This window comes from Leopardus geoffroyi, chromosome C3 (assembly GCF_018350155.1).
Source record: "Leopardus geoffroyi isolate Oge1 chromosome C3, O.geoffroyi_Oge1_pat1.0, whole genome shotgun sequence".
Taxonomy (NCBI): domain Eukaryota; kingdom Metazoa; phylum Chordata; class Mammalia; order Carnivora; family Felidae; genus Leopardus; species Leopardus geoffroyi.
The window spans coordinates 131,222,178-131,244,897 of NC_059338.1; the positions used below are offsets into that span (position 1 = coordinate 131,222,178).

Sequence of the window (22,720 nt, forward strand, 5' to 3'; positions counted from 1 at the left end):
TGGGTGGCGGGTGTGTGCGTCATGCTTAATGTGAAGTGACTTCATGCAGAGAAGTGAAATGACACAGATGATTCATTTACACATTTATTTTCTATCTTGCTTATTCTACCAGACTGAAATGGAGAACAATGCCAGCAATTTTATAGACATTTTGACATAAAGTAAACAAGTATTTTGATGTTGAACAATTGTACAGACTACTACATGCATATAAGTATGCTGATTGGTGCAGAAATACTGAATTGATCAGCAAAACTACTAATACAAAATCACATTTTCTTTTTATGGAGTTAAAATGCAGCAGATATGGGGACATTGATACAAACACCATTAAATGGGAGAGAAAGGCATTGTATTAATGGTGCAGGATGGACAGCTGAACAAACACGCGTATGCTAAATCGTATCTCTTCACAAAACTGAAATCAAAACACCTTGTGTGCAAATATGATGAAATAAAGCATGTTGATGCAGTGAATGACACTAGACGAGACTTACCACTTATGCGTAAGCTTTAGCTTTTACCGAGAGTTTGTATTAAAAGTATTTCAACATAGTATAAGATGAAATGCTAATGCTATTATGTGTGTGGGCAGGACAGGATAACCCAACTGAGAAATCTTAGAACATAAAATACTGATTGTGCTTCTTTTTCTCTGCAGCATTCAGAGCATTCATAGAGTAGTATGAAAACCCTCTAAAACACTGAAGTTGATAAAAGTGAATGATGCTTCATGCGACTGTACCTATAAATCTAATACCATGTGTAATAACATGGAAATATGAAATTGTATTACTTAATGTACACAGCAATTGTAGGAACTATTCATTTAACTTGTAATGTCTGTTACTCTATATTCCTTAGGCTTTAAAAATAATTTTCAGTCTTTTTAATTTGGGAGATGTTAAGGACTTAATAGAAACTATTAAAATCTCTACAACTTGAGAAACAAAAAAGAATAGGTTGCATGTCAACCTGTTTTGTAGGGAAATCACCCATGATTTTTCCCAGCAAGGCTTTTTATGTGCATTAATTACTGATAGCTTTGTAGTTTTGCCATAAGGTTTCATACACTTACTTTGTAAATCTTCACAGAGTTGTCCTGAGTTTAACAATAAGATTATAATTCTAACATTAAACATAGAATGAATGAATTTGGGAGTTAGACATAGTTGTTTTTTTACTAATATATGACTCTATTTAACCAAAAAAGCAATGGATGATACAGGCTCTCCCTCCTGATCCTAAACACACTCATATTCACATGCACACATGTACAAATACATACAGCCTTCCCAAAAGTCAATCAACTTTTCAAAAAATATACACTGTGAACTTTAGTTTCCCCCCATTTAACTCAGCTGCAGGTTTGCGTTTTTCTATTAGCTTTTCTTTTTTTCTCTCTTCTCCCTCTCCCTTCTCTTCTTCTTCCTTCCTCTTCACTCCCACCTCCCAAGATGTGGCCTTTGAAAGTCTATATATATTAATTTTGTAGATGTCCAACTTCAGTTTTTGGAGACCGAAGTGAAAATAACGTTATCCTCTTGACTACTGGACAGCACTACATGGGTCACTCCTGAGGAATGTCTACCCTTGGACTAGTGAAAACAGCTAATGTAAGACAGGTGAGAATGCACTACAAAATCCTCCTTTTGTTTTGCACATAATAGTGGTGAAAGAAACCATTTAAGGCAGTTCTACAATGGCAATGGAAAATGATTTAGGCAACTAAATAGGAAAATTGGTAGCTATTTTTCTTTAGTTAGTAGGCAACGCTTTTTAAACTGAATTATTCGACATATTTAGACTATGTAGATGTGATATAGAGATTTGTTTTACAAGCCTGAAAAGACAGTTAAAAAATACTACTTCAGTATTTATGGTAAAAAATGCACAGATGGAAATGATTCAGTGGGCCATTTTAACTAAAGGCATTACTGTACTGCCTCAGCCCTTTTTTGGGCTAGGTGTTGAGTAAGCAGTTTGTAGTCACTTTTGTTCTGTGGCCTATGTACAGGACACTGTAACACAGTGTGTTGACATAATTAGATGAGACAATCACTCTGGCAGCTTTTAAATGCGGCAGACATGGACAGTCAACATCGAGCTTTTACATAAGCTATGTAGAGACAGGTAATAAATACATTTAGTGAGCTGGTCGGATGGCATAGTGCTTTACCTGAATACTATTTAAATAAGCTAGGATCTTTAGTTTTTGCGAGAACAGGTAGGAACACAGTATTCGTTAGGCTATAACTAAATAGTAAGACCTAAGCTGTCGTGCAATTCTGCTTTAGAACACGAATTATTTTTCTAAGCATCAGAAGTTGGTTGAAACCCCAAACTAAGGAATATATTATACTAAAGCTTTCATAAAATTACTAGGCAAAACAAAACCCCCATTAAAATAAAAATACGATTTTCAGTTTACCAGTGATGGATACTGGATATCTGAAGGTGAGATTTTAGTGTATCTTGGAAATTCCTTTGCAGATTCAGTGGAAGGTCTTCCCCAAGTCAGTCTGTCTCTAATTTTGGAGATAGCTGCACCCTCCGATTCCCTCTAATTTGCTTGGAGTCGTTGCACTTAGTGTAAAGACTTTGCAGCAGGCTGCATCATATATAGTCCCTGGTCATGACTCAGCTCTGAAGCTCCTTGTAGGAAAACTGGGTTCTACGTAAATTTTTTGTGACATGGCATTTTAAATAAAATGAAATAGAAAATGAACCTCCTCCTCTGTTACCTTTCTTCATCAGTAAAATTTTAACATTAACAAAAAGGCAAAACAAAAAGTCTCTGGTAAAACCTAATGATAATCTATCCTTCAGAATATGAAAACAGAATTTAATAAAGAATTCTTTTTAACACTGAAAACTTTTATTCTCATTTTATAGTTTATTCTGGCAAATAGTCAATTATGGTAAATCTAGAACCAAATTTGGTTATGAATTACTATATATATATATATATATATATACACACACACACATATATACATATATATATGTTTACAAATATTTAAAGCATAAAGATGCAAGAGTATGTTGAATATTTACATGACTAAGTGTGTTTAATTTTTTGGTAATAAGGAGAGTGTAAAAGAATCTTCAGATAGATAAAGCTAAAGTCTTATAATTGTAGGAAGCTGATTTTTCTTTAGGAGAAATTGACATTTTTCTATTAAACATTAAAAATGTAAAGCTGTTAAGTAAAAAAAAGAATGCATTACCTAAGTTTTCATAGCATATTATTTGTCCAAATAATGTCAATTTCTTTTTAAAGCCACACGAGGTGGAGATACATATACATGTACATATATATATATGTATATGTATATGTGTGTGTATATACATATATGTATATATGTACATACACACATAAACATATATATATATATATATATATAAACAAGTAGGATACATATGTATGTAATTTAGCAAATAAAATATTCTCTATTTTAAGGTAACAGGGAGTGGAAATCTACATTTATACTCACACACATTTTGAGTGAAAATCTATATTTATACTCACACACATTTAAGATTTTGACTGTTTAGAAAGCCACAGAAAAATTTTAGAAGACTAAATAATTAGCACACAAATGCAAGTTGAATGATTTCTTTTGGAATAGTTTCAAAAAAGAAAACAAATACCTCCTGTCAGGTTTGTGGTAGGTGGTTAACTATATACTATCTAGTTTAATTTATAGTAGCCTTTTTTAAGAAACTCATAGTAAAAGGGGAAATATTAATTTCAAATGACCACCTAAAGATATTTTTATACAAAGAACTTAAAAAGAAATCTTAATCCAAATCTGAATTATTTCTAATTGGAAGTACAGCAAAGTACATTATTTCAAGATGGCCTTTTCTTCACCCCTAATATCTTTGGCTGAAGTTCTATAAATTACTATTACAATTTTGGCCAAGAAGCATATAAAAACTACCAGAATAATACCTGTTTTCCCTGATTGAAATGTTTGTTACCATTGAAAAGAAAACAGGGTTATATTGGTATTTTCCTTTTTGGATACTGCCCTAAAAACAGACACATTAATTGGTTGCACACAGAAATTTAGTGGAATGTGCATTTAGGATGATACCTGGTAACAAATCAGTGGGTTAGACACCACTTTTCTCATCAACCTAGTTATTTACCTTTGAAGTTCAAGAACTTACCAGAGGCTTTAAAAATGATTCTTTTGTTAATAGGGAGAGAGATATATAGTGTCATTGCTTTGTGGGTCAACTGGATCATCACCCTGTGTCGACACTTCCTTTGTCCTTAGGCTTCTCTGACCACTGGACAGCTTCCTGTTACTCTTTGCTATGGGCTTCAAGTTGCTATTGCTAATGGCTCAATTGGTCCTGCCCTTGACTTGATACCTGAAGTACCATAATCAGGCAGACCCTAGGGAAGGATTACTGGTGGGCACTACAGACAGGAGAGAAATTGAAAACCTGGATGAGCAGGATCTGAGTTTGATCAAAAGAATCTGTTTCCAAAACAGGATCGTGAAACTTGAGAGGAAAGTAGAAGGGAGTGAGGTCAAGTCCCTTCTATAAATGGTTTCCATTGTAACCCCGGGCACAGTAGGTGATGTTAATAAGTTGTCCAGTAACTTCCCACTTGAACACGTTTTTCCACTTACCCTCACTTCTTCAAACAAAACAAAGCAAGCAAGCAAACACTCAAGCAACGATATAAAACAGAAAAGCTTTCGGATTGAAAACAAGGTGCTAAGAGCAAGATATAGTCATTACACAGTCAAATGAAAGATTATTAAAAATGCTTCAGTGTGCTAATGGTACCTTATGTTTGCTTATAAACCTTTTCTCTACACTCACTGTTGAATTTTTAATGGTTTAATATAATACCTCTTTAAAGTTGCATAAATTTGAAATGTGGCTATTGTACGACAAACCTGAATGTGTTGTAAATTAAAGGTTTTCTTTTTTTTCCTTTCTTTGGTCTTGAACTAAATAGGAAAATTCTGCCAATTCTTTTTTTTAATTGGGGGTGGAGGGACAGAGAGAGAGAGAGAGAGAGAGAGAGAGAGAGAATCCCAAGCAGGCTCCACGCTGTCAGCTCGATCTCACTACCCTGAGATCATGACCAGAGCCAAATCAATATGTCGGATGCTTAACCTAATGAGCCCCAGTACATATTACTTGCTATATATGTGTTTTCTTTCTAAAAATCCTCCTGACTTCAATTAAACATTATGATGTATTTGCAGGTTAAAATCAGCCTAACCCATACGCTATAAATAAGAATGTTAGAAGCCTCTTGGTTTAAAGATGGCAGAAATCTGGCTGTAACAGAATTTCTGGCCAGCACCCACAGATGTCTCTTGGGAGTTTAGAAACCATCTATTTTTTTTCACCAGGGTAAATTCAGGGGCAGTTTGGGTTCTATTCGTAATCTTCAGACAGTGGAAAATGGAGACTGTGGGCTTTGGAGTTAACCCAGTGGCTTTGTCTTCACAGGTTCATGATTCTTAAAAAAAAAAAAAAAAAAAAAGAATCACTCTTTCACATTCTCTCTAGCTTCCCACTCATAGTGGAAAGGTCAAAGTAGCATTTACTGTGCAGCCAGAGTCCACACTGGGGCTCTGCTAAATATTGAGCGAAACTTGTGATTCTATTTTGATTTGAAGGCGGCAGGTAGAAATATTCTGAAAGCGCTTTGCAGAAAGTAGCAACAGTTTTATCAGATATTTTGGAATAAGAAAAACTGAGAAATGACCACTGAAAAACAGGTCTCCAAAAATGTCTAGGATGTAGTTTTGATTTTGGCTATATGCGTATGTAATGGAAGTTGTAAAGTGATAGAAAATTTTCTTTCAAATTCTCATTACCATTTCTTTTCTAGGCAAATAGAGAATTCCACTTTCTCTCAGATTGACCACTAGGAGGTGCTAAACATGAAGAATAAAAAGCAGAGGGCAGCCCGTGACCTCTTTTCTGAATTTGTGTGTTTGCCTCTGGACTCTTTTCACTATTCTGTGTCTGTTTCCCTGAATCTCAATTTTGAAAGTAGATATTTATTGGTTGGTATGCCACCTCAAAATATTTTTAGGTTAAGATGAAACAAAAATAACTAAAAGAAGAACGATTTAGGCATATCGTTTGCCAGCACTGCCCATAGTGGATGGGAGATAAACTACTTGCTCAGATCGGCATTACGTTTTCATCAGATCAGCAGGTTGTGATGGCTTCTGGCACAGCATATAGGCTAAGATTTTTAAAAAGTCAAATGAAACAGTTATGTGAGTATAAAAATGATTTTCAACATCATTTTTGCTAGAATAGTGTTTCCTTTGGTGGAAGAGGGCAATATCTACATTGAAATACACCGTCACTAGATTTCAGACAGCTAGCTCTAATTTTAAGCATGTATGTTTAGAAAGTGTATGTGGTGGTCATTCAGATTCTAGATTGGGGAATGAAATCATTTGATTCTGAGGGAGCATAAAAATAGATTATAGGAATTTTCAGACTATAAACTCAAACATACTATTTCCAGCCCTCCCTGTGGAATTGGATTTCGCTTGGGAATATAATCTTTTTAAATAGAAATCTCTAGTAGGCTGTAAAATTGAGGGATAAACTGTGCATAAATTAATTTCTGGCACATGGTAGAGCATCAATGTTAGTTGAATTAAATATTTTATCACAGCAATCTGGAAGTATCTGTTAAATCATAAGAAACAAATTCTTCAGGACAGAGATTAAAATTGGAATTATGGTCTCAATTATGAATTTCATGTCAATAGTAAGTCTAAATTTTATGAAAGTACATACATGTACCTAATATACATTTCTATGCTTAAAAAACCTCTTTAATTTACTCACACATTTCTTTACCTTTCTTCCTTTTTTTGGTACTTGTATCCTTTGCTGACCTTGGGCTGTCTTATTACTAAGAGAATCTCCCCCACTTGCCTTTATATGTGTATTTATAGATTAAAACCTTTTGAGACTTAATAATGAAGAGATTATGCATTAATGGTAATGGTAAATAGGACTTATGCAATTAACTCAGGCTGTTTTTAAAAAAGGCAAGTAGAAGAAACGATTATTGAAACCAACAGCATTATAATGCAGGGTGGCATTCTCTTATAGTAAGAACTAACTTCAGTAATATAGAACCATGGTTTTAGAGTTGGGGCCTTTCCTCTTTCTTATCAGGGCAGGGACTTTGAATGTGTCCACTTTTACTTGGATATTGTAGAATCTTCTTTTTCTTTTTTTTTCTTTTCTTAGTTCTGTTTGGGTGAGGACAATTACAATGGAAAGATACCCAATGTATTTTCAAATTTACATGGACCTCGTGAATAAATCCTTTGAGTCAAGCTATATAATTGAATTTTAAATATCCTGCATTTAGAAACTTAGAGGGCTAAACAGAGAATAGTGATACATTGCTAAAATGTTGCCTATAGTTAATGGGAATTAAGAAAAACCTTTAAAATGGTTGTTTTTAACTGCATAACCATCATCAAACTATTAAAATATAAAATGTGTTATAGACTTTTCACTGGTATTAAATCTTGCTCTAGTTATTAGTGTTAGACCATTATTAGCTATTTTGACAAGCAATATATCCGATTAAAAATTATTTTTCTATTTATCAGATAATACGGATAGCAACCTCAATCAGGTTAACAATTTGTCTCACGTGTAAATTGTGATTCAAAGATAATTACGTATCAGATTTACATTCATACCATCTTGTCTGTTTCTTAGGACAACAGTTTGTTGGAAAAGTATTTCACTTGTTCTGGTCATATGCTTCCCTGGTTTGATAATTGAGTGATTTTTTTTCCATGTTCAGAAAGAGACATTTTTCAGTGACCCAAATGATCCTCAGCCTGGTTGTAAATGAGGCCAGGCAGTTAGCTCCGTGAAGTTAAGGGTTGTACTCTACCACCAAGCACAGTACCTTCTATGGAATACAGGGGTGCTCACCTAGTATTCACGGGTGTAATACCTAGTATTTAGTAATATCGGGGTGCTCACCTAGTTATCTGCCGAATGAACGAACAATGAAATAACAAATTCAAGTAGACAAAATATTTGAACTTAGGCTAGAAGCAGTTCTAAAATTCTACTTGTTTTTGTTCAGAAAATCAAGTGGCTTCCTTGAGCCCTCTGCCTAATAAGTATGTCATGTTACATCATGAGCTATGGATTCTTTTCTTTAACCCAGGCGTGTGGCTCTTAAAGCGAGAATTCTAAATTTGTCAAACGTATGTACTAAAGACAGTCAATATCATTTATCTCTAGTCATTACCATTTGGCATGACCCACTGCTGCTTTAAGCAAACTGCAGGACTGTAAATGCACTTCTAGGTTTTTTTTGTTTTTGTTTTTGTTTGTTTTTACATAATTTCAGATATTAATAGGAAAAACCGTAATGAAATATACTATCGTATGTTGGAATGCTGAACTTGATGCCAGACGACATGGATGAGGCCACGTTCTACTATTCACCAGTGACCTGTGTCAACGTGAGCAAAATGCATAACTTCTCTGGTCCTTTATTGATAAATGATAGCTAATTCAGAAGGCTGTCGTGAGGATTAAGTTCAACAAGAAATTAACTAGAAGGTACTCTATATATATAAGGCTTTTTTTTTTTTGATATTCAAATTCCAAGTGAAAATAGTTGAATTGTTGGCTTTCCCCAGCTTGTGTCTACATGAGAGTGAGACTGTTTTGACAAGAAATTAATGGGAACAGACATTTGGCATAAATTCTCCTTGTAACCAGATCTAGTCATATCAGGATAATGTTTGATCTGAATGCTGGCTTCAAAGCAGTTGGTTTTGCCAGAGTGGAGAAATTTCTAGTGGAAATATTTAGAGACCATTTAGGTCAACTCCAGGGACTCACTCAATTATGTCACTCTTGTATTTGCGATCCAACCCGAGACATTTATCCATGTTCCCATTTCTATACTTTTATGATTGATCTCAGTTTTTGAGCTAAGATGATCTTGTGGCAATTTTCACTGGTTGTTGAGATAGCTAGAAGAATCAAGTTAACCATTCTTGAGATTGTGTTCTTTTTTCATTCATTCAAATAGTCTCTACTCACTGAAGTTTGTCCTTGGTCACTGAGCTAGCTACCAATGAGGACACTTTCCTAGCAGCAGAAACTTCCCAGGGTCCTCAAGGAGCCAATCTATGTCCTTGTCATCCATGCAGTGCTTCTTAAACTAGGGATATATTTTCCAGGGGGGTACAAAAGAGGTGTATGAAGTTATAAGAGTATCAGTTTTACTAGTTGATAAGCAATATAAAACATCATTTCTTTTATATTGAAACATATGCAGTAAAATGCAGCATTTACATGAATTTTTAATGTAAAAATAAGACTTTGAAAGAATTCTGTGCTTGGTATATTTGCAGACCATCTCAGGCATACACACGTTCATTCTCGGAGTCAGGTGCAGTTCTTTGAAAAGGTTTAGCAAGTGCTGCAGAAGTGCATTCTGGGATCCCTTAGTTCCCAAACTGCCTCCCTATGAAACAACAAAGTCAGGTTTTTGTTTTGTTTTTGTTTTTTTAGAGGAGCATTTTTTTCTTTCCTAGCTGAAGACTTTTAGGCTCAGAAGGGCTAAGAAGAAGTGAAGGCCAAGCTTTCTATAAGATGTTCTTGAAAACTCTTTGAAACTAAAAAAAAATATTAAAGGGAAAAAACTTTTTAGGGAAAATGCTTCCAGGGTGCAATGTTTAGGATTCCTTATCTAGGCAAGATTTCTAACATTAAGCATTCTGGAGCAAGGTTCTCAGTAGAAAGCCTAATGGACACATGAAAGTGGGCATTTGTGAACCATCAGGGCAGTAAGACAAATCCACCTGTGCATACAGATAAATTAAAAAAAAATTAGTTCAATAACAGACATTAAAAAATAATTCATGAGACTATGTAAAGAAAATGCTTTTCATAACTCATTTGCTCTTCTAACAGCAGACGTGACTGACTTAAAAAACTCTAGGTAGAAAATTCAAACACTCTAGATTTACAAAAACAGATCAACATTTTGCTTTAGACACTGAAATAAGTATGAATAATGTAAATATCAATAGTTAATGACCACAAACCCGACAGGTTGTGTTTTGAGACAAACATGAAAACCTTAAGAAATTCTAAGCACAGTGAAAAAGAAATATTTAAAATTGTTTTTTAGCAGTAGGGATGCTTGGATCTCAACTAAGCATCTAACTTGTTTTCTTATATGAGATATAATGACCAGATTCTGCTAATAAATGTTACTCCTTAAAGCCTGATGATCTAAATATGTGGGTTGTCTTTTCCAGTGTTTTTATCATAATTTGAAAAACAGAATAAAATTTAGCATTTTTACTTTAAATAAAAGTTGTGCTTTAAATTTGGTCCAGAATTTTCCAACTCTTTCCATGAACCACACACACACATACATACACACGCACACACACAATGCACACACATACATACAAAATGCATTATGCTGAGGCAAAACTTGGACGTTCCTGAGAAACCAAAAATCATATTAATTTGGAGTCTTAAGGGAGCTTAGAAATAGTTTTGTCTGGGTTTCATTGGCGTAAAACTGAGAAGTTTACAAGGCTTGTCCAGCATCACACATCTGGTAGTTGCAGATCTGGAATCAGAGCCTTAATTTCCTGCGAAGCAAAATGCATTCAAACGACCTGGGTTCTTAGTACAGACTTCACCAGCAGGGTAACCACCAGCAAGTGTTTTAAGTCCTCTGGATTTCAGTGTTTTCAGTGGAAAATGCTGGAAGTGGCTTTCAATAACGGTGATCCTGACGATGCTTGGGGACGTTGGAAACGTGAGGGTGTTTCCAGTTGCTGCACTTACTGGCAGGTGCTATGGCACCTGGAGCCCTCCCCAGGCGGCAGCCGTCCCTCTCCCCACTGGGAAATACTGGGTGACCTGTTGCCAGGCCAGGGCTCTTTTTATGGTAACTCATTTCTGAACCCAGCTATCTATGAGAGGGGTGGCAGTCTTACTTAAACAGCTTTGCTTTTAGTTCATCAAAAATCATGTTTGGAATTCCCACTTTGGCATATCTGCATTCTATCTTTAGTTCTTTAGACAGAACAGTTGATGTTGGATACAAGTGGAAAATACAATCATCTTTAGATGGCCAACATACAACTAAAAAAAAAAAAAAAAAGAAAAAAGAAAGTGATTTCCAAATGTGGAGTGACATTAAAAAAAAAAGTTTAGTTGTATAGCCTTTGAAATATTTTCAGGTTTTTAGGCTGTGGCAGGATATATAATTGGCAAAATTTCAAGCTTAAATTTCAAATTTGTTGATGTCTGGTCATTAAATCTTGCCTATTTTCATGATTTATAAATAGAATCACAAATGCCACGAGTAAGCAGAAGCACAAAAGAAAAATGCACCCTATGAATTATGTCACAATAAAAATACTGTATTCCTTTAAACAAATGTACTTATAAGAGCTTTATGACCCAAAGCAAGATATGTGAGATGGTTTAAGAAGAGGTTGCAATTTCGCAACAAGAAGTCTGTACAGCCCCTCGGGGCAGTAGCTGTAAAGGAAGTACCTGTGTCTCAGAAACTTGTTTCCGTATGTTCTTGACAATTTTGCATCCCAGGTCCCATTATTTACAAAGTTAGGCATTTTGCAAGCTCAAAGCACCTTGATCCTCATAATTATGAATACATGCAGTGACATTTCATCCTTTCATGTGCAAATTCTAAAATTCATTGTAACAGAAAAGCAAAAAGTTGAAAATCTGTCTACAATTTGAAATGAAAGGATCAAAAATGTCAGACATTGCAGAATACTGGTTCCTAATAGAGCTCTCTTTATTTGTTCACCGTTCCTCAGTCATTTTGTGTTTGTTACAAAATGCAGTCTTGACTCTTTATTTAAACAGTACTTAAACTAAACTGTTCATGCCATGCAAAAATAACATTTTATGCACTTTTTTGGGGGGGGCTTCCCATTTTTTTAGTTCACGGGCATTATTACCTCATTTTTAAGAAACAAGTTTTTTTTTTTATTGCTTTTGTAACTAGTCACATGCTGGTTTCACGTGTGGGACAATAACCTGTGTCTCCTGGGTTGGAATGAATTTCTGGGGCAAACAAGTGGTTTTCCATCTTGCACCCTTCTTGACTATTGTCCTTTTTTACTTCAGCCACAGCATGGTAAATGTCTTGCCTACAGTTGTGACTTGTGTCCTGGGGGGAGGAAGAGCCCACACAGGCCTCTTCTCTTAAAGGGTCTCTTCCATCACTAGGTTTATCTGCACAGCAGTTTGGGCTGGGGTCGGCCTGCATGTCCTGTCTTGGCCCCTGGAGCTCTAAGAAGTCATCGTCTTCGCCAGTGTCTATTTCCGTGAAGCTCCTCCTCTCTCTCGACGAGAAAGGAAAGAGTTTCTGCTTGGGAAACCGAGGGGTCAGCCCTTTGGAAGGTCCCTGACAATGTGCCGAAACCTCGGTGCCCAGCAAGGGTCTGTCTCCCTGGGAGGGGGTCTCTTCTAAGAGGATGGTGCTGATGAGCTGCGGGGTAGTGAGGGAAAAGTCAGCCGCGGTGACCGGCAGTGGCCTGGCAGTGCTGGGCGGGGTCTGTGGGGCACTGCCTCTGTTTTCCTTAAAGTTCACTTTGAGGGATCTGGCTTTTAGCGGGTTGCTGCCTTTCAGCGAACTCTTAGGGCTCTCGGAGGTACTGTCAGACTGCAAAGGGCCGTGGAGCCCGCTTTGGGAAGCGCTGGCATCCAGGCTCACAGTTATGTCGACCGGAGCATATTCCAGGGTGGCATCCCTGGCCACAGGCCCTTTCTCTCTGGTTAGTGTGAGAAATGGGGGCCCCCTGGCTCTTTGGTGCTCTTCTGTCCCTGTGAGGTCGGGCGGGAACTTCATCTGCAAGTGAGAGGCGGACAGTGGCGGCAGGGGCGACCTCTCCGTCTCTGTGAAGTCGGTGGCACAGCTAGTGAAGCTGTCTATGCTGGAGGTGCTCTTCATGTCCACAATGACCTCGGTCTGTGCCACAGCCAGCTGCTCCTGCGGGCAGACCACTTCTTCCATTTCTATCTCTTCTTCGTACCCAGACGGCCTCTCGGGCTGTTCTTGGCAGTCTGGGTTCGGGTGAGAGTGAGGCTGGGTCTTGGTGATTTCGTTGTACAGCATCTCCAGTTTCTGGGCACTCAGATGCTGGGGGCTGGAGGAAGAAGTGTTGTTCAGCTGCTCGTGGGAGTCTTTCTGGCTAACCTCCTGGTACTTATTCTCGAAAGATTTGTTGGAGCTTGTTTCTGACAGAGCTTTCCTGGCCCACTTCCACCGGCTTGGAGAGAGGTGATTATCATCAGCCGAGTCCTTCGTGTTGGCTGACTCTCCTGCCTTCTCCACGGCCACGTCTATCAGTTCCATGCTTCGGGCAAAGGCATCTTTTAAGTTCATAGAAACGATGCTGCCATTCCTCTTGGCCCGCTCAAGAGCCTCTCTCCTTTTAATCGCCTTCTCCTGGCGTTTTTGCTCCTTGTAAAATTCAGAAAAATTGTTCACGATGATTGGGATGGGAAGGGCAATAACCAGGACCCCGGCAATACAGCAGAGGCCTCCCACGATTTTCCCCAATAATGTCTTCGGGTAAATGTCACCATAGCCTACGGTGGTCATGGTGATGGTGGCCCACCAAAACGATGCCGGGATACTGGTGAACTTGGTAGCATCTTCATCTTTCTCAGCAAAAAACACCAGGCTGGAAAATATCATTATCCCCATGGCCAAAAATAATATCAACAAGCCCAATTCGTTGTAACTCCGTCTGAGGGTGAACCCCAGAGACTGCAGGCCTGTGGAATGTCTGGCGAGTTTCAGGATTCTGAGAATGCGCATGATCCGGAAGATCTGAACCACGCGCCTCACGTTCTGGAACTGCAGCACACTCTTGTTGGACTCCGTGAGGAAGATGGTGACATAATATGGCAAGATGGCCAGCAAATCAATGACATTTAGTGGGCCTTTAAAGAACTTCCACTTATTTGGTGAGGACAGGAAGCGTAAAAGGTACTCCATGGTAAACCAAGCAATACACACAGCCTCCACGTGTGCTAATTGGGGGTTGTCGTTGGGTTGTCCAAATTCATCCATTTCCTGCAGCTCTGGAAGAGTGTTGAGAGACAGAGCAATGGTGGAGAGTACGATGAACAGGATAGACACGATGGCCAAGATCTGGAAAAGAGAAGGAAGTCCAAGTTAGCAAATCCTCTTAGTTGCTTAGGCAGCTGGGAGACATATGGGTTCCCCGTTCTTTAAATGATCTGGATTGCTCAAAGATATTGCAAGAAGGGAATTTTACAACCTAAAATTCCCTAACCAATGCAAACACTTTCACTTTTTATGAGTTCATCTCACTTAGAAGCCCAGCACAGTAAACATTTAAATTCTAGGGCCTAAGAAATTTGAAAAAAGTCCATTCCCTCACCCCTGCCATTGCTCCGAGCCACACCTGTGTCAGTAACCACCCTTTGGAATCACTTTGGGGAGCAATCTCTCCTCTCTTAGTTGTCGGTTATTTTTCTCTCTCAACCACCCGGTTTGTGTTTCTTTAAGTGAAATTGCCTGAGAGGTACAATAGGCTAGACAGAATTTGTGGTTTCTAGAAGCTTTGGTCTACAACTAAAACCACGAATGCAGACCTACACATGGAGAGATACTATGGCACTCAGTACAACAATGCTTCTCGTACAACAGATACCATTTATGCGGTAAGCACTGATGGCAGAACCAAGTCAGTACAGCCTTCATCCTGGGACGTGCGGACTTCTGGCCAGCATCATGTGGGAAAGGAAGATTAGAGCTAGCTTAATTTAGTCAAGGAAAATCTCATAAATTTTAGAATGAAAGACAGCAGTCATAGAATGAAAATCTCATAAATTTTAGAATGAAAGACAGCAGTAGAATGAAGACAGCAGTCATAGCTGTTACATGGTGGTTGTGAAAATTGCATGACACACAAATATTGCTAAACAAATGAAAGGTACCCATATTATTAGAGGCTGAAATGAATAGGGGAACTTGGTAGCATCTTTCTGGGAAGACAAAGGCCAAGAACAGGTATGTGGGAAATTGTGGAACCATGCACAATAGAGGCAGCCCAAGTAGGGACTTCTTTACTGTAAGCTGGTGTTCTAGATTTATAAGGACGAGAATGAAGACGAAAGTTTGAGAGCAACAGGAGGAAGCACTTTTTTGGTTTGTAAAGATGGTGCATCTGGGACACACAATTCTTGGTGATATAGGAAGCCTCTCTTACCTAGATTAGGCCTGGCTTGCTTGGTTTCATCTGACTTTTGTCAATGGTCTTGGGAGCTGTCATTGGTCTCAGTTACTATGTGCAGCTCCAAGAAAAATATCCTGACAGTGACCATTTAATTTAAAGATTTAGCATCAAGTAAATATTTCAAAGGACGATGATTAAGCAGCTTGAGACCCTACAGCGCAGTAAACCTGAGATCATGAAAAAATTAGTTTGTCTCTGACATCAGGACTTCTAAACAAGAGTCTTCTCTTGTTCATCTTTCTCCCTCCATTTTCTTCTCTTTATCCTTGTCAGTTTCTCTACTTCTGGGTTACTCTCCTTACCCATTCTTTTATGCCTCCTTTATACCTTTCATTGTTTTTTTGTTCCTGTTCTTCCAGCTTCCATCTTTCTCCTCAAATCTCTCTCAAGTAACACCACAGTATAACATATGTAAGAGTGTGTTACAGATATTGAATAAAGATGTATGTTTCCTTAACTTAAAGAACAGTATTTTACTCTTAGTGTTTTAAATCTTTTTCTTAAACAAAACTAAAGTAAGTACTTTTGACTTGAGTATCCTTCAGAATTTCCTTTAAAAATGTGGGTCAATGAATCGCAGTAGAAAAAAGGTTCTATTCATCCTATTCTAAGAGGTTGTGGAGGCTAAAGTTAGACATCCTCCTAGAAGGTTTAGATAAACCCATGGATAATGGGTTCAGAGGGTTTCTTAAGGGCAAGTTGGGAATGCTCACCTCAAATTTCCACCCGCAGAGGCCAATGGCGGGGCGGCACTAACAAAATTCTGTCACTACAAGATTCCTTAGGGAGCACTGGCCAGGTCCCATCCATTCTTATGCTCTTACCATAAGTAACCAGTCCCTCTGTATTTTCTAGGCAGTCACACTGTTGTTTAGTAAATATATTATATTAAGTGGGCATTTTAAGTACTGGGGTTGCTGCCATCATTCTTACATTAATCCATATTCTAGGTTTTCTATATCTTATCTGTTCACCTGCCCATTTTGGATGCATCTTACTAATGACTGTCACTTCAAAGATCAAGGAGAAGAGTAGAATTACAAATGAAGCCATTCCATTATCTTCCAACCTTTTGGACAAAGGGCAAAATTGGATGGTCCAGGGTGGACCTTCAGTTTTCCTTGGCTCCACAATCACATTTTGACTGTAATTCATTTGACTTCAGTAGCTAACTTGGGGAACTAATGAAACACTGTAGAGTCCTAATACAGTCTATAGGCCAGATGATGGCAACTTAACAAACACGGCTGCTCTTTATACCTGTAAATTCAGCACATGCCCAATGTGATTTGGAGTACATTCTTGAAGGAAAAGAATGACTAAAAATACCAAACACTCAAGCTCTTAGCAACCCCATATTCATATTAAAGAAACCATAGGTACTGAAGCGCATTATTTTCTGTCTCATGTTCAAATTTAATCTGTCAAAATCCATTTGCTCTCAGTTTAGAGAAATGGTTATTTTAAATATCTTGTGAAGCTTGGAGTTCTCCCAGAAAGACAGCGCTTTAGATAAATTATTCAATATATACCAAAGATGATGTGTGGTGCAATAAGCCAAATGCGAGCTTATTGTTTTATTGTAGTGTTTTAACAAAATAAATATAATAAATGTGGCATTTTGGTCTAAGCTACAGGATACACTTCTAAACATGGATATTTTTTAGTATAGCAAACCCTTATGGCACTTAGGCATTACTTCTTTTATCCTAACCACGCACAAGTTAGATGTTGAACTCCTGTCGCCTCCAACAACTGGACTCCAGAGCTGGCTGTGTATCTCAGCTCTACCAAGCAGACTTAGGTCTGCACATGGCAAATGAAGGGGAAATGCAGAAATTCCAAACAATTATCTGTGCGATATTGGCCGACTCCCTTGGAGATATGGACTAGGTCATCTCCACGGTCCCTTTCTTTTTTTCTTTAAAAAAAATTTTTTTAAATGTTTATTTATTTTTGACAGAGAGAGAGAGAGAGAGAGAGAGAGAGACAGAGCACGATCAGGAGAGGAGCAGAGAGAGAGGGAGACACAGAACCTGAAGCAGGCTCCAGGCTCCGAGCTGTCAGCACTGAGCCCGATGCGGGGTCAAACCCACAAACTGCGGGATCATGAGCTGAGCCAAAGCCGGACGCTCAACTGACTGAGCCACCCAGGCGCCCCTCCACAGTCCCCTTCACCTCTTACATGTGACGATTCTCTTTCTAAACCACCACCTTTTGCTAATACCAGTCATGTGTGCCATCTATACCAAGGACAAATCGCAACTGATCCTATCATTTGGTTGAATGGCCAAAATATACTTTTGTTGCTTAAGAAATAAAAAGTCAGATGAGAAGACTTTGAAAACTATTGCCCTGTTCTGTTCTAAGCATTTGGTTACTGGGAATAGACAGTCTTTCTGGAAAAAACTTTTCTTTCATTTTGAATCACCTGGAAAATGACGTTAATTCTTCACATAAACACAGAAATTCAGAGGATCACACGGAGTTAAGATTAGGGCCCCTGACACTTGCATTAATAGGTACCAAAAATTGGTTGCATTGATATCAGTGAGAGGAAGTAAGGCAGTTGGGAGACTTGCCTCAATTGCACCAACTTGTTGATGTGATATCCTTTGAAGGGATATAATGGTGTTACTGGGTGTTTTGTGGTGGAAAGAACACAAGACAGGGAATTAAAACACATGCCTCTACCTCTGTGGACCACTTGGACAAGCCGGCTGCCTCTCTGAGCTTCAGGTCCCTTATCCGTAAAATGAGGTGAACCACATTTGTCTTGTCTGCCTCCCAGGGTCAGTAAGGATCAAACTAGATAATGCACATGAAGCAACCTATAAAATGTAAAGTCAGATAAGTGCAAGGAATGCTGGACGTGTGTCTGGACACAGTCTTTGGCCAGCATCAAGAGGAAATGAAATATACTTGGACTGTTTATCCCCCATTTAGATACAATTTCATATCTGCTTTAAATTCACTGATGTCCAATAGTCCACAAAAGCACATGGAAACGTCTGTGCTTTGCACTGAAGGTCAGTGTGGGTACATTCTCTCTCTCCCCTCTTCCCTACCCTCTTCTTCCTTCCTTCATGAATATAAACTGGAAGGTGAAACTGAGTTTCAGGCTCTGAACTACATAGCATACGGGCTTTCTCTTCCTAGCGGGATAGAACACATTTAAAAACAAAACTTATCAGAAATAGAAAACAATATGGGGAATGTGATGATAAGAATTTTTAGGAGAGGGGCACCTGGGTGGCTCAGTCAGTTAAGCGTCTGACTTCGGCTCAGGTCATGATCTCATGGCTTGTGTGTTCGAGCCCTGCATCGGGCTCTGTGCTGACAGCTCAGAGCCTGCAGCCTGCTTTGGATTCTGTATCTCTGGCTCTCCCTATTCCTCCCCTGCTCGCACTCTCTCAAAAATAAACAAACATTAAAAAAAAAAAAGAAGAAGAACTCTTTTTTTAAAAAAAAAAAAAAAAAAGGATTTTCTGAACCAGCTTATTTAAATTGACAGGAAGGAAAAATCCTGTGACAAACATTATTAGGAGCATAAATAATTTTCTACTTTCAGAAAAAGGACAAGGCATGAACACATAAGCTAAAGTTTAAACCATTTGTCAAGGGAAGAGACTAGAAGTTGGTTAGAATATCATGATTTCACCCACTGATCTACTTTTTAAAAAAAATTTTTTTTGATGTTCATTTATTCATTGAGAGAGAGAGAGAGAGAGAGCGAGCACATGAGCAGGGGAGGGATAGAGAGAGGGGGACACAGAATCTGAAGCAGTCTCCAGGCTCCGAGCTGTCAGCACAGAGCCTAACACGGGGCTCGAACTCATGAGCAGTGAGATCATGACCTGAGTCGAAGTCGGACGCTTAAGTGACTGAGCTACCCATGTGCCCCTTTTTTATTTTATTAAAAAATTTTTAATGTTTATTCATTGAGAGAGAGAGAGAGAGAGAGAGAGCGAGAGAGCAGATATCCTATTTCTAAAGACACTATCAACCATAGCAAACCAGAAAGTAAATCCTTTGGTTTTAAGAAAAGCAAACCAGAAAGTAAATCCTTTGGAAGAACCATCTAAATTTGCAGTTCTAGCTTCTCATATTCCTAGAATACCTGGTGCTGTCCTCTACACTGGTGGTCCTCAGTTGACTACTAGCTCTTTCTTCTCCAGAATGTTCCCTTGGCTCTCCCAGGACAAAAGGGAATCTGTGCTTAAGTACCCTCTGCTGATCTGCACATGCTAGCATGAAGTCCTTATGTGCTAACTGATGTGAGCATGACACATGCAAAGCAGGTGCATCACTGAAAAGTTCAGTTGCCTGTCCGTTATTTTGGCCCTGTGGGTAACAGGAACCCAGGAATTCAGTCCTCCACCACCTCCATTCGTGTGCTGTTCAATGAGGGTTTGAAAAGACTTAGTCATCCATGCTCAAACTGAGGTCAGCAGTCAGCCTGTATAATGCCTTTCATTTGGGGAAGGGTGTGAGAAACATTCTAGTTCCACATACTATCGAATTCTTCTTTCAATTTTTTTATTCTCATGTACAAAACCGATTCTTTGAGAGAAGAGTTTTTGGTTATCTTCTGACTGAAGACACTGTTTTAATAGTTTCTTGGTATCTCCAGGAATAAGCTTTGTTTCACTACTCATGATGATATGTTTCTGTATTTTAAAAGGTTAGGTTTTAGGAAGCAAGTGATTGGGTAGAAGGCTGGTGAAGGAAACTTGAATTTTATTCACAGTAACTCTGCAGAGAAAGGAGCAACAGAAAGATGGAGATACCTTTCATCTTACACACACTCCAACCATTGGGTAACTTCTTTTTAGGTCATTCCTTCTTGCAAGTCTTCAGGAGCCAGAGAGTGAAAATGGAGACTGGCCAAGCTGGGCTGAGCACAAACTTCCTGCCCCTCCTAACCCCTCAAGGGCAGCGAGCATCGCTCTCCGGTTTTGTAGACTGCTTCGCCTCCCCTCCTTCCCCAAGAAAGCACAACACAAATGCTTAGATTCTTCCATTTAGTCTGTGAATGAATGATGGATTTGGGGGGAGGGACACAAGAAGAGAATGAGTGGAGTTTATCCTTGGAACAGATTTCATTTAACTTGATACTAGGCTGTAAAAACAAATCATAGAACACTCAAGTTAGAGGAGAATTTGGAAATATTCCATTTCTCATTGTATAGAGGAAGAAATGAAGATTCAGGGAGCCTCATAAGTTCCTGGGAAGTGGAGAGGGGGTGGTGACAATATAGGGCTTAGTGTTGAAAGGTTAGAGTTTGAAACCTGTTCTGATATACTTTACTAGTTTTGTGACCATGGGCACTATGATTAGCTTTTCTGGGACTTTGTATTCCCATATAGAAAATGTGGAAAATAAATACTTGTTTCACTTAGCTACACAGTATTGTTTTGAGGACCTTGATGGTTAATTTTATGGGTCAACTTGTCTAGTCTGTGGTATCTGGTTGTTTGGTCAAACACCAGTCTAGAAGTTGTGGTGAAGGTTTTTAGATTTTTAGTTTTTTAGATCACATGTTTTTAGATGTGATTAACATTTAAATGAGCAGACTCTGAATAAAGCAGGTTACCCTCCACAATGTGGATAGGCCTCATCCAATCAGTTGAAGGTCTTAAGGGTGAAGACAGGTTTCCCAAAGAAGCAGCACTTTGATCTTAAGACTGCAACACAGAAATCCTGCCTAAGTCTGCCTGGCCTGCTCTGTGGATTTCAGACTCAAGACTACAACATCAACTCTTACCTGAATTTCTAGACTGCTGTCTTGCCGTATGGATTTCAAAGTTGCTGGTCCTCACAGTTGTGTTAGTTACTTCCTTAATCTCTCTCTCTCTCTCTCATACATACATATATATATATATATATATATATATACACACACACACACACACACACAGTTGACTCTTGGATAGCACAGTTTGACAGTTTGAACTGCATCGGTCTACTTACATGCAGATTTTTTTTTTTTCATACAGTGCAGGACAATAAGTGTATTTTCTCTTCCTTATGATTTTCTTAACATTTTTCTTTTCTCTAGCTTATATATTGTAAGAATACAATATATAATAAATATAACATACAAAATATGTACATGTTAATCAACTGTTTATGTTACTGGTAAGGCTCCAGGTCAACAATAGGCTATTAGTTAAGAATTGGGGAGCCAAAAGTAATATATGGATTTTTACCTGTGCAGGGGTTCGGTGCCCCTAACCCCTATGTTGTTCAAGGGTCAGCTGCATACATAATCTCTCTCATAATCTCTTTCTCACATCTCTAATATCTATCTATCTATCTATCTATCTATCCATTCTCTATCTCTATGTCTATGTATACATAATGTATTAGCATTTATTTTAAACTTATCTTACCACTGGGGCACTGACTACCGCACCATGGCTGGTCCCTGCTGTTTGCAAGACAGAGTCTGGAAAACTCCTGGCTACCACTCTGTGTGTCTCACTATATACCTCTATATCTACATATATAGTTTCTGTCTCTCTCCACACATTATCTATATATCTGTCTGTCTGTCTGTCTATCTATCTATCTATCTATCATCTATTGAATCTATCCATATATTATATGCGTCCTGGGTACATCATCCCCTTCATCCCACTGTCCTCCATCTGTCCTTCCAGAAATCCTCCCTTGGCACTCCACATTACAGTGGCCTCTCCTGAATGCTTATGGCATTGATTTCCTGGGTTTACCAGATACACAGAAGGTATAGAGGACACATCTTGCAGTTACTTGGACTCACATGGTCTCCCTTGGCAGCCTTGCTTGTACTCAGAGAGGTGCCTCCCAGGAGGACTGCCAGACTTAGGAAACAGAAAACAGGATGCTGTTATATTTGAATCAAACTTTCGTACGCGAATACCTATACTAAGAAAAATTTGTGGGGCGGCTGGGTGGCTCAGTCGGTTAAACGTCTGACTTTGGCTCAGGTCATGATCTCATGGTTCGTAAGTTAGAGCCTTGCATCAGGCTCAGCACTATGAGTACAGAGCCTGCTTGGGACTCTCTCTCTCTCTCTCTCTCTCTGTCCCTCCCCAACTCATGCTTTTTCTCTCTCAAAAAAAAAAAAAAAAAAAACCTACAAAAATTTGTTTATATGAAATTTACAAGGCATTCTGTATTTGCTCTGGCAATCTTACTTCTTTGGTATGTTAATCCACTGCTCTAGGCTTGCCTGATCAGATTTTCTTGCTCCCGGAAGTCTGAAGTTTGAACTGAGAGCTTAGGAGGTGCTGGGATGGAGTCACATTAACAGCAGTGCTCCAGGAGGAGGAGTGACAAATTTAAATCGTGGGGAGTCTCTTGGGACAGTACTTGGGACAGTACTTTCTTAAAT

The 22,720-nt window shown here is 38.6% G+C and overlaps 1 protein-coding gene and 1 long non-coding RNA gene across 4 annotated transcripts in view; one reads left to right on the top strand and one right to left on the bottom strand.

Moving 5' to 3' along the window:
• LOC123586065 overlaps window positions 1–22,720 on the top strand; it is a 78,234-nt gene that overhangs the window by 48,327 nt on the left and 7,187 nt on the right. For 2 of the 3 annotated variants that reach the window (XR_006706579.1, XR_006706578.1), the window contains 2 exons: window positions 1,496–1,625; window positions 13,345–13,348. This is a non-coding gene — a long non-coding RNA (uncharacterized LOC123586065). Of the gene's footprint in view, window positions 1–1,495; window positions 1,626–8,401; window positions 8,612–13,344; window positions 13,349–22,720 lie in introns of those variants that run through there. The other variant, XR_006706580.1, reaches the window with a different exon arrangement.
• KCNB2 (potassium voltage-gated channel subfamily B member 2) overlaps window positions 11,826–22,720 on the bottom strand; it is a 388,139-nt gene continuing 377,244 nt past the window's right edge. The window contains exon 3 of the mRNA XM_045454916.1: window positions 11,826–14,227. Coding sequence (XP_045310872.1) covers window positions 12,071–14,227 — 2,157 coding nt within the window. The 3' untranslated portion in view covers window positions 11,826–12,070. The remainder of the gene's footprint in view (window positions 14,228–22,720) is intronic.